The sequence below is a fragment of the Platichthys flesus genome, chromosome 11 (genome assembly GCF_949316205.1).
Source record: "Platichthys flesus chromosome 11, fPlaFle2.1, whole genome shotgun sequence".
Classification (NCBI taxonomy): domain Eukaryota; kingdom Metazoa; phylum Chordata; class Actinopteri; order Pleuronectiformes; family Pleuronectidae; genus Platichthys; species Platichthys flesus.
This window is the reverse complement of record NC_084955.1, coordinates 13,673,635-13,684,875: the sequence shown is the minus strand read 5'-3', so window position 1 is coordinate 13,684,875 and position 11,241 is coordinate 13,673,635. Positions and strand designations below refer to the sequence as shown.

At 43.9% G+C, this 11,241-nt stretch overlaps 1 protein-coding gene across 2 annotated transcripts; it reads right to left on the bottom strand.

Moving 5' to 3' along the window:
- Positions 1-313: 313 nt before the first annotated feature.
- Positions 314-10,180, bottom strand: nradd (neurotrophin receptor associated death domain). Of its 2 annotated transcripts, none has more exons than XM_062400284.1 (6): positions 9,796-10,180; positions 5,276-5,408; positions 4,770-5,123; positions 3,100-3,298; positions 2,840-2,982; positions 314-2,016 (listed from the first exon to the last, which is right to left on the bottom strand). In XM_062400284.1, the coding sequence occupies exons 1-6, from the start codon at positions 9,832-9,834 to the stop codon at positions 1,700-1,702; spliced, it is 1,185 nt and encodes a 394-aa protein (XP_062256268.1). In that variant the 5' UTR covers positions 9,835-10,180; the 3' UTR covers positions 314-1,699. The 2 variants fall into 2 exon arrangements, with proteins under 2 accessions (XP_062256268.1, XP_062256269.1); XM_062400285.1 differs by having other exon boundaries at positions 314-2,013.
- Between the last annotated feature and the right edge of the window lie 1,061 nt (positions 10,181-11,241).

The window sequence follows — 11,241 nt, the reverse complement described above, 5'->3', positions numbered from 1 at the left end:
CTGAATGATATAAGCAATGTTAGCTTTTTACTAAATCAAATTAAACCTAATTAATGTAACTATTGACACACACTGAATTGTTTGTGAGTTGTTCCTTTTCACATGAACTCGGGTGCCCCATTTATTTTATCCATTTATCAGTTTCACTTTGATTTCTCCACTTTTACTTTTCTATTATAAACTAGGTAAACTGTTAACTGTATACAAATATGAATCCTGTGTTCTTGAATAGAGCAACTGCAAAATCACTAACCCCCAAGAAACTACACTAACTCTAGGAATTTGGAATCCTGTTAGAACCACAGTGCACTGACTTATCAAAGTTATTTATTACATGAATAAAACTCTTACAAAAACACAGAGGCGTAACATCAGGAAATATATACAGAAAACCTTACATGAATATTATTTTAAAGAAATGAAACCATCTGAGGCCATCCCGCGGTGAAACTACCATGTCCCAGATGTCCATCATTTTCAAAGATTTTATTTGGATTTCGAGCTGAAATGGTGATGAAATAAATACAGAAGCGTGATTGACGCAAGCATTGATGGTAAACATTTAGTTTGGGGATTTTTTTCTGTCAAATTTATAAAATAAAGTTGGCAGAATAGGAGCTGTGTATTTTCAAAGTAGGGAAAATGGATTAATTTTCATTCCTTTTCTCACGTGTTCACAATTCATCCGTGATCTCACACAACAAATCAACGCGTGGGACATTTACAATCATATACAAACATAAGAAAGAGCTAAGAAATGTGTTTTCATATTAATGCTTCATTTTCACGTCTTCTGTCGATATGTGAAACATCACTGGTGCACGACATAACCTCAGTGTAAATAAATACCGAGGCTTCTTAGTGGCTGCAGCAAAAAAAAGGAGTGAGAAGTTCCTATCTACAAATATTTAAAGTGTTCTTATAAAGAAAATAACAATCGGGTCGAAGTTGGGTTGGTTGGGAAGATTCCATCGTCAATTTCTACTGGAGAAGTCTCTCGGTCACATTAAAGCTTTGTTTGTTTTCTCGGAGTTGTCTTCTTTTTTTCCTCGAGCGAAACTCGTGCGCAGAAATGAGGCCAGACGGGGAAAATCACATCGTACTGGAAAGCACTGCTGTTGGAAGAAACCATCTTTTTTTGGAGAAATATCAACAGCGACACCAAAGTGGTTGCTGAAGTTGTGATTCATAAAACGAGGCTTTCCGGGCTAGAAACATGAGGATCCGAGCGTATTTGTTTACAATAGAACATGGAGGGAAGCTTTCTTTTGACGGAGGAGGGGAACAATCAGACTTCTGTCCAAATAACAAATTAACTGTGGTTTTTTAAAATAAAGAAGAACGCATGCAGCACATGTATTGTGTTTCCTGCCGCTTGTGGACCATTGTATTGTACTTGGACGTCAACGTTGAGTCCTGACCATGATTCATGTAAATGGTGATGTAACAGATAAATGGAGATCCTTTCATGCAGTGGGATCCTTTGCAAATCTAACGGCGGCATAAACTGGGGTAAAGTGTCATTAAAATACATTTGGGTTTTATGTAAAAAATAAAAAAAACTGAATAATAAGTGTCCAACAAGGTGATGAAACTGTCAGTGGCAGTGTGTTGATATCAAAGAGTGCCTCCCTTGTCACTTCAGTCAGAGTTCTTCACTCGAGTCTGTGACTGTCCCGCGTCTGTGGCTGAAACGTGGTCAGACCACAGAGACGCCCTGCGCGGGACAGGTGAGGCCTGTCACCACATCGGGCCGCTCGATGCGGACCAGCGCCGAGCACAGCAGGCCCAGAGTGGAGCCTTCTTTCTGGGCCCAGTTGGAGAGGAGCGTGTGAGCGGGGGCCTCTCCGCGCCCAAACAGGTCCAGCTGTTCTGGCTCATAGCCCAGTGCTGCGCCCAGCTGCCTCCAGCCCCGACCCCCTCCCTCCTGCAGGAGGCGCTCCACGTCTTCCTGTCTGCTGGGGGGCAGATTGTTGTACAAACGAGTGTCCTGCTTGCCGTCAATCTTAGTTCCTGCTGAAGCAAAAAGAATATTAGCTCTATCAAACAAAACTAACCAGATGGAATCTTAACACTTATAATAAGCATCATAATCATCATTATTATTTTATTTCTTTATAATAAAACATTATTTTAAGAAATACCAAGTTCCACAAGTAATGGGTTTAAAACTGGAAAGTTTCCCTGTCATTTCTCATGTGGGAAACTTTGGGAACAGAAAGAAGCCCCATGGCGTTTTCTTGTAAACAAACAAATGTATGTTTACATCCACTGTTTCTTGCCAAAACCCACTGAGTCTATCCCACAGGCCTAACAAACATGATGAATCCATTTGCTTCTTTATAAATAAACTCCAGCGCCAAATTTGTAAGTATTTCGAAACCAGTTTCATTTACAATCGCGTTGGCTGGCTAGTTACTGTCAATCAGTGGAATAGACTGAAACTGGCAGAATTTGCATAAGAAGCAAGACAATCCTTTCATAGTGACACTGCTCAGTAGCACTACTAGTGGTCAAATACATCAAAGGGTTCCTTTAAAACAGTAGAGTTCTCTGTGCCATTAAATGAAATTCACCTTTCCTGATATAATCTAATAACCTCCTATAAGTAATACCCAAAAGGCAATAGAAGTAATACGAATAAGGTCTTGGACAAAAAAATCCTGAAAAGTCAGTTAAAATTCTGAATTGCCTTTAATCCTCTTTTCTGTCTTTTAACAGTTACTAACACAGTCATGCATTTCAGCATGCAGAGTTAATAAAGCGGGGGGGCTTTTCGTAACCTTGGTCTCAGAAACCCTAATTTGATTTAGATTGAAAGAGCCTTTGTGTAACACACCTTTGCTGAGCTGGTTGTCCTGTAGGCTGTGAGAGTCCAGAAACACCCCGCTGTCACTTTGGAGCTTTTCCCCCTCTGGAGATGATCCCAGCTCAGCCGCACGGGCCTTAGAGAGAGCCTTCTTCTGTTTACACGATCTCCAGCTGAGGAGGCCACAGGAGAACAGTGTCAGTTACGCTATTTGTCTTCCCAGGGCCAATCTTAACATCATTATTACATCTATTTAAGGGCAAGCACCCAACCCCCCGGGGAGTACTCACCATTTATAAGCCACGTAAATGATCAGACCCAGCACCACGGCAGCCAGGACAGACACGTAAGCCACAATGTTGTCCTGTGGAGTAAACTTAGGTGTTCCAGGAGAAGGACTGGCCCCCTGTCCCTCCGTCACCTCCTCTTCTGGAGCTTCCCGGGTCCCGTCAGCCTCAGCGGGTCGGGATAAAATGTGCAGCTTCTTATCTATTAAGAATAAAGAAGAGAGACGTGTGAGCAGGTACAGTATCATTGCATGTGCACAAATACACATCAGAAACACATTTGTGCGGCGTAAATTAGTGCCAGAAATAAATAGACGGAGGCCCGTGTGCGCGAGGTAATGATAGCCTCAGTCAAAACGCTCCCCTGCGGTTTTGAAACCGTTTCCAGCCTCGTCCTCCCTCCTGCGGTCGGCCTTTTTTGGGATCAAACACTACAAGGTACAGTACTGATCTCCCAGGGTTCAAAGGGTCATGACATGTGCACCGAGAGCGTGTGCGTATGACCTTACTCCTGGGGAGCGAATGTAGCCGATTGGGGGCAGGCGGACGAGTGGTCAGGGTCAGCAGCCTCCCTGGTGCTTCAGGTTTCTGGGGGTCAGTTAACCTACAGACCCGTCACGCTCCTACCAAGTGGACAACGGCACAAAAGTGCTTTTTTTTCCTCTCTCGCCGCTCATGTTTCCAGGCTTAAAGTGTTCCAGAGTGTCCGGACGAGGTGTGGATGCAGGTGCTAACCACATGTCCTCGTGGGCTCACAGGCACTCCCACTCCCTGCCCCCCAACCCCCCTCCCCTTCCCCTTGAGCTCATTCTTTTATCTTTTTATCTTTCACTTTTACTGCCTTCTCCTCCTTTAGATCTTTAAACGCTGGCGGCGGCGTTATTCTATATTTTTTCCCGTTGACGGCAAATCCCATTAAAACTCCCGGATCATCATTCTTCCAGGGCTCTCTGATTTACCTGCCCTCTCTGTGGCACTCAACCCCAAATCATTGGAAGTATATCACGTGGAATGTTTACGGCTAAAAGTTAAGCAGTTAATGTTTTATTAGCTTCACCAAGGAGGTTATGTTTTCACCCCTGTCCATTTGTTGGTTAGGTTGGTTGGTTGGTTTGTTTATAAGTAAATCTACGGGACAGATTACCACACAACTTGGTGGAAGGATGTGGAATGGGTCACGAAAGGAACTGTGAAATTTGGTGTGGATCTGGATCTGGGGGCAGTTCCAGGATTTTTTCTTTTTCAGTTTCTTTACGATTGTAAGATAGGATGTTTTTCAACAAATCTGGCATGTTTTGGGGAGTTATCTATGACTGTGTGCAATCTGGTGCAGTTCCACATAAAAATCATGATCTAAAGAATTTAAACATGGTTTCATAAGAAGACTGAGGAGCCTTGTGGTCGGTTTGCACTCAACGAGAATGTTTTTGAAAAGGCAAAGCACTATTTTAATTAACAAAATATATATTGTTACTTTCTTTTTTCTAACTTTATTTCAAAACGTCTGATTAAATTCTGTATTTGTACAGTGTGTAGGACTGTGTGTTGGCCCTTGTGCATCACAATGAAGGAGCATGTCACCCAGAACAGTGCTAATACTTGGTAGCATCAATTCATCTTGCTTTCGGTCTGATCTACATTGTCTCACTCTCACCCCCCCCATCGCAACTCACCCATGCAGAGTGTGTCAGAGTTGGGCATACAGGATCGGATCTCCACCTCGCTGTCAGAGCACTGGGTGCAGGCCTGGCAGGGTTTGGTGCTGATGCGCTCCTCAGAAAACGTCCCTGGGCCACACATCTGGCACACGGTGTCTCCCTGAAGGCCACACTGCCGGACGGCCCCCTCGCCCCGGGTGCATTTGGAGCAAGGCGCGCACAGGCTGCGCCCTCTCAGAAAGAAGTAGCCGCTGTCACATTCACATTGCGCGTCTTGGACGGGGGAGCAGGAGGCAACCATGGGGACGCTGCGTGGACACTTGCTGCAGGGAAGGCAGCGGCCGAGGCCTTCGGAGGAGGAAAATGTTCCTGGGAAACAAATTACAGAATCAGCCAGAGTCTCTGAGCAGACATAGTGCTGAGTACATTTTTCCAGCCGTTTGGACAGATGACAGCGATAACGAAAGGGCAGGTGAAACACATAGATATTGATGCTGTAACATTAGATCATAATTGCTCACCTTTCGGGCACGCTGCGCACTTGGTATCCTCTTTCCCACATTGTGTCTCCACCTCGAAGCCGGCGGGACACAGGCTGCAGCACTGCCCCGACTCAGCAAACTGGTTACTGGCACAGGCATCTCCCAGGCCGACCTGCAGTGAAGAAATGACATTGTGAGAAATGTGTTTTATTTCAAAGAACAAAAGACACACTATCATGTGTTCTGGATCCCCGCTCTTCCCACAGCAGTTACATGATTGATATTCAACTATTCAGGCAGCAGTTAACAAAAAAAAGACAACAAGAGAGGAGGTATTTCTGGCTCCCACCATGTGTGGGAAGGAGATCGCACACATCCCACTCCTGTGCAAATAAAGATGCAGGGAACTGGGTGAACTGTTTTTTTTTTTTTCTATCTGCCTCAGTTTTCACCCTTTAAAGTGCTCCAAGTGCTTATCTAGTGGGTAATGGAGAGCCCAGCTTGAGTTGGGACATGAGGGATAGATCAGACATTCCTAACGGCTTGTGCAGCGGGGCTGGTGCCTGACAGGAGTGACTGGCTTTAATCAGATAGCTTTAGACCAGTGGAAAGAATAAGACAAAACGGGGTGAAGGAAAACACACAGGCAAGGAGGAAGGAAGAAGTAAAAAGAGCATCCGCCCCCCCACTCATTCCGAGTCAGTGTGAATGGGGCCATGTAACTGTGTGTGTGTGTGTGTGTGTGTCTGTGTGTGTGCGTGAATACGGCGTATATGTGTTTACTTCACGACAACAGAAAAGAAAAGGGGGGGGGGGTATATAAAGGAGACAGTTCCAGCCCCAGGCGAGGGTGTCAGTTAACCAAGGCTTCCCAGCATGTGAGTGTCTGTTTGGGTGAGAGGGGGGGCGGGCCTTTGAAGTCGCCAAGCCCTGCAGGTGTGTCTATGAAGGTCAGTATTTCATGAAACCTCCCCCCCCCCAACAACGGCATCTTAAACATGCACACATTTGAGGGAGATTGGCCCTCTCTGCCCGGGGGGCTGACAAGAGCAAACAGATGTCCTGACAACTAACCTCCTGCAAAGGGGAGAAGTAACAGCTAAACAACCCACTGGTGTCTCGGAAACAGCCAAGGAACACCGTGAACCTGCCCAGCCTCCAATGAAAAGCCCCCCCATGAACACAGACACACACAGACACACACACACAGTGCCATGGTCCAAGTCGTGAAACACTGAAATAATCCATGCCGATACGACGGGGGAGCGAGCTTTGAAAAAAACAACTCCCAGTTCACATTGTCGAGCAGCCTGATGATTTCTGAACGCCTGCCACAGAGCCCAGATCAGAGGGTATTAGCGTTTGTCGGGGGTGGCAGGGTCCGGCAGGCAGGAAGTGGCAGGATGTCTGGAGTTGGCAGACTGGGACCCAGCCCGGATCATTACAACCTGGAGCAGAGAGGCATTGTGGTAACTCTGATCTGCCAACACCAGCTCAGCTCTCAATCTACACTTGGATAAATATTTGGCGACAGCGGCTCTGCTTTATTTTCACCTCCACCTTGGACTCCAGTGGGTTTACTGGTGCAGCTGTGTGTAAGCCTGCCTGCAGGGCTCGGAGCTCTGCAGCTCAGAGCGGGAGCTCATGGTTTGGCACTCTACCCGCTGCCCAGTGTACAGTGAGATGTTTGGTCAGTGCCCACTGGAGAAGGAGAGGGAACAGGGATCTAGTCAGTGGGGGAATGACTGAGGCCTTATCTGCTGTATACATTGAAATAGCACGTTGTATATGGGTGCCACTATGTGTTTATCAGCATGATGGATATTTATTCAAATATTTAGATTCATCTTTAATCGAAGTGATAGTGAGAAATAAACTATTTTTAATTTCATGCAAAGGAAACAGTATCAACGCTTAACAAACTCCCTCAGGTTGGATTTAACATTGAACCTAACAATACATTGTAGTTTTATCTGTACATGTTACTTGTACATCTTATACATGTGATTCTGTTTATATTGTACACATTCTGTTTACTGTCTATATAATATAGTGACATTCTATAATTGATTACTTATGTAAAACTACTGTTACTATTGCTTATCAATAATGTTTCTTATTTTTTAAATCCCCCTTATTGCTGTAATATGGCAAATTTCTCAGTGGTGGGACAGATTAAATGTATCTGATCTTATCCGATCTGAGCTTATCTAATCTTATTTTATCTTAAGTATGTGTATTTTAAAGAAAGGTAGCTAGCAAGGTGTTTAAGTATCTACAAGTTTCCACATGTTTTTTTTTCAAGAGCAACACTTAATATTAGATCACTGACATTGCTTTGTTTTTCAGTTTTTTAACACCAGAAGTTAAAATCTACAAATTTGACTTTATCAATTTAACATCCATGGCCCCTAAAATAGAAATACATTATTACTTTTAAATTGGTTTAGTATCATCTTGATCACTGTGAGGTCTCTTTTATTACATTTGACTGCCAACGATCCGACACTTTTAATTTCCCAGCTAAGATTAATTATCTGCACAAACTCCAGATAGCATTCAGATGCATCAGACCTCTGTCCCCCCTGGGGGCAGAAAGTCTGAAGAGCAGGAGGCTGCAGTTGCTTTTTTCCCCATTTAGGTAAAGAAGCTGCAATCTGAAGAGATTCCCCAGTGAGAACAGAGGGACCACCGAGGAGCACTGCTTTCAATGGGGCTCTCAACTCCACGGCTGCCTGAGTCACTCAGTCATCGCGTATCTCACACAGACACACACACTCACACACAGACACACACACAAGCATTTCGGCCTCCTCCGTGCCTGAGACATTTCCTGTGCCCTTCTGAAGTGAGACCACATTTGAAGCGCCTTGGCCGGAGTTTCCAGAGTTAATCTAATCTGCGTGAAAATAAACGCACAAAGGGAGGCTCTCTCTCCCAGTGTCTCTGTGACGACACCGACCCGTGAGGCTTCACAATGTGACTGGGACAGCAGCAGACAGGGGCCCTTCAGCAGACAAGGCCCGAGATGAGGGGAAAGTTGCGTGGATTGCATCTGCACTGATCACTGTCATTAGGACACAGGGAGGATAAGAGACAAATCAAAGGGCCTGTGTTTCTCTTTTTTCTTTTCTCTTTCAAACAGAAAAGCTCAACCAGCACTATAATCCTGAATCCTAAATCGTGCCAAAACAGCGACTTCTTTAAATCTACCGATGTTTAACTTTAACTAAAGGGCTAAGATTTCATAAAATGACTCTTAAATCTGCCCTCTAGAGTAAAGAAAGCTGCTTGACTGCTGTATGGAAATTCAAATGACTGTGGTAGCAAACTAAACCATTGCCTCGCCACTGTCACCCCCAACCCCCTTCTCACACACACACACACACACACCACAAACTGGGAGAAAATGATGGTAATTGCTTTGCTCCGGATATCCAGACCCCAGCAACACTGCGAGCTATAAGGCCACTTTTTCACATGGAGCTGCCGTATAAGCAACTAATGTGGCCACTCCTGAGGCAATACGACCCTTAGGAGCATATTAACCAGTAGAACCATTAGCTGAGTGCTCAGATACTGTAACACTCAGTCTACATCTGCTCTAAATCCTCTGGAGAGCAATGAGGACGAACCATTTGACAGCAGAAATGAAACTTTTCTGAGGGAAAAAGGAAAATGTTCTGCTGAAAATCAGATAACAACCAGCATGTTAGGTTTTCCCATGCATATCTTTTTGTCTTAGTGGGCCTACTTTGATCTAACAAAAGTGCTCTGAGACTGATGAGCGTGTCCCGACAGGTCTACAAACCCAATGGGATTTTTGAGGTGGATGAGTGTCAAATTATTGTCTGCAACTGGGAAGTCAGGGGGCTTTCTTCTCCACTGATCCTGCCCTGATGATACGCTATCAAACACCAGAAGTATCATTTCTCTGTAATAAAACACTTCATTTATCACACCGGGCTGGTTGCTTAATGGTAAAGTGTGCGCTCCTTGGTGTTTTAACTCTTGTCTTGATGGTCCAAGATGTCTGGCTCATTCTGGCTGTGGCGTCTGCTGAATGGAAGTATGTCATGTGAGTAAGGGGGGTGGGGGGTGGAATGAACACTGACTTCACAGTTTGAGTTGTAAACACAAAACAAAGAATCTCCACATATTTTTCCAGGATGTTTTACGTCCACTGAGGTCGACAGGAGCCTGTGTGGAGGAGGTTAGCTAGGCCACACTCCAGAATGTAAGGTTGAGAGACAAAAGTCAAAGTGAGGGAATGTCTGGTACCACTTTTGTTTAGTAATCAGAGACAGAAACACAGAATGAGACTGAAGCAGACATCTTTCCCCGGATGGATATAAACTGGCCACATATTCGCCAACAGGATCAGAGGGGGCACGACACTGATCAAATAGGGCTCTGTGGTGAGAAAACACACTTCCTGGGATATCTAAACGTTTGGAAAGTTTAAAACAAATGTGGCGTTAGGACGACAGGAGGTTATAAAGGCGTTAGAGTGATAAAAGGTGCATGTTTAACTGAATGAGTAAATATCTGTAGCTTACTTTGAGCAGCAGCAGCGCGCACACAGCAAAGAGTCTCATGTCCTCAGTCTTCAAAAAAACCCTCCTGGACAGATCGGTGCGTCTCGGAACTACTTTTCCCTCTTCAGTCTGCAGTCGTCAAAAATCAAGATATGATCCAAACTTCTGTCGTTTCTCCAAATCAAACCGCGAGCACAAGCTTCTCACGTTAGTTACGCACGCTGGAGAGTTGGTTCATTTTTACGCACGGGAGTGCGCGTTGTAAAATGCAGGCTTTGTAATCCCTGGATTCCTCCAGTGATCACACACGTTCGCTTCTTTCAGCCCGGTCCCTGCTGCTGCTGCGGCTGAGGTTTGAACACAAGGTTTCTAGTGTGTGAGCTCTCCAGATGAACGCGCTGCCTCGTCTCCCGCAGCTTCACATCATATGAGACAGGAAAAGCTCCCGCGAGCTCTCCTGCCCCTTTTCTCCTCCTCCTCCTCCTCCTCCTGGACCTCCTCCTCCCATCTTCTCAGCTTTCATTGCGGCCGGGCGATTGGCTGCATCCCTGCCAGGGGGAAACGACAATGTAATGGAAAGCGAAGGACTCATATGTTTGTGGTTTGTAGTCAAGTGATTGACAAGTCTTCACCGAGCTGATGGAAACTAATGTTGTGTTTTATGAGGAACAGAAGTTTGCACACAAGGCAGATTTAATGAAAGCATCTAAAAAAGTAGATTTAGTGCACACATGAAACATGTTACTGAGCTAAATTCTATGGAGACCTTCAGTGTTAAAAATGTAGTATATAATATATATATAGATAATAATATATTAATGACATAATATAATAACTGGGCTACATTCACTTCAGTACTATCGAGTGAAAATCTGAGGAACTTGCATTTTACTTCATATTGCACCTTTTCATTTACACACTACATTTATTTTTGAAACATATAAATACAAGCTACTCAACAAAATAACACAATAATAATGTTTAGTAAATATGTTGCACTGTCATGGTAAATAAAAATAAGTTGTTATGGCTTCAACACAACCAACTGCAACAATGAAACTCTCTAAGCACATGAATGCAACATAATACTAATGCATTGATATATAAGGATACACTGAGGCCACTTTCTGCACAAACTCCTTTAAGTTATTTAGATATCATGGTACTTGTATTTTTTGAATATGGAGTTTATTTGTAATGGTGTATTTCTAACTTTGGTAATTATTATTTTATTTATGCTGCATATAATATAAATAAAATAGTAATAAAATAAATCCTTTTGATTTATTGTGATATTTTTATTCTTCCTGATTCCTTTTCATTTTGTTTTTATTTATAGGGTTTAGCATTTGTATAGGGTTTTGATTTATATCTATTTAGTTCCCTTTTATCTGTTTACTTAATACTTGACATTTGTAGTATGCAGCATGATGGTTACTGGCAGGGCTGTGCTCTGCTTTTATACTA

Bases quoted from the DNA above. Each gene is read 5' to 3' on its own strand.
- nradd (XM_062400284.1), bottom strand. From the start codon at position 9,834: ATGAGACTCTTTGCTGTGTGCGCGCTGCTGCTGCTCAAA. The intron at 3,299-4,769 runs GTGAGTTGCGAT...TATTCTTAATAG, and splicing joins CTCTGACACACTCTGCATGG to ATAAGAAGCTGCACATTTTA. The intron at 2,017-2,839 runs GTGTGTTACACA...TTTTTGCTTCAG, and splicing joins GGACAACCAGCTCAGCAAAG to CAGGAACTAAGATTGACGGC.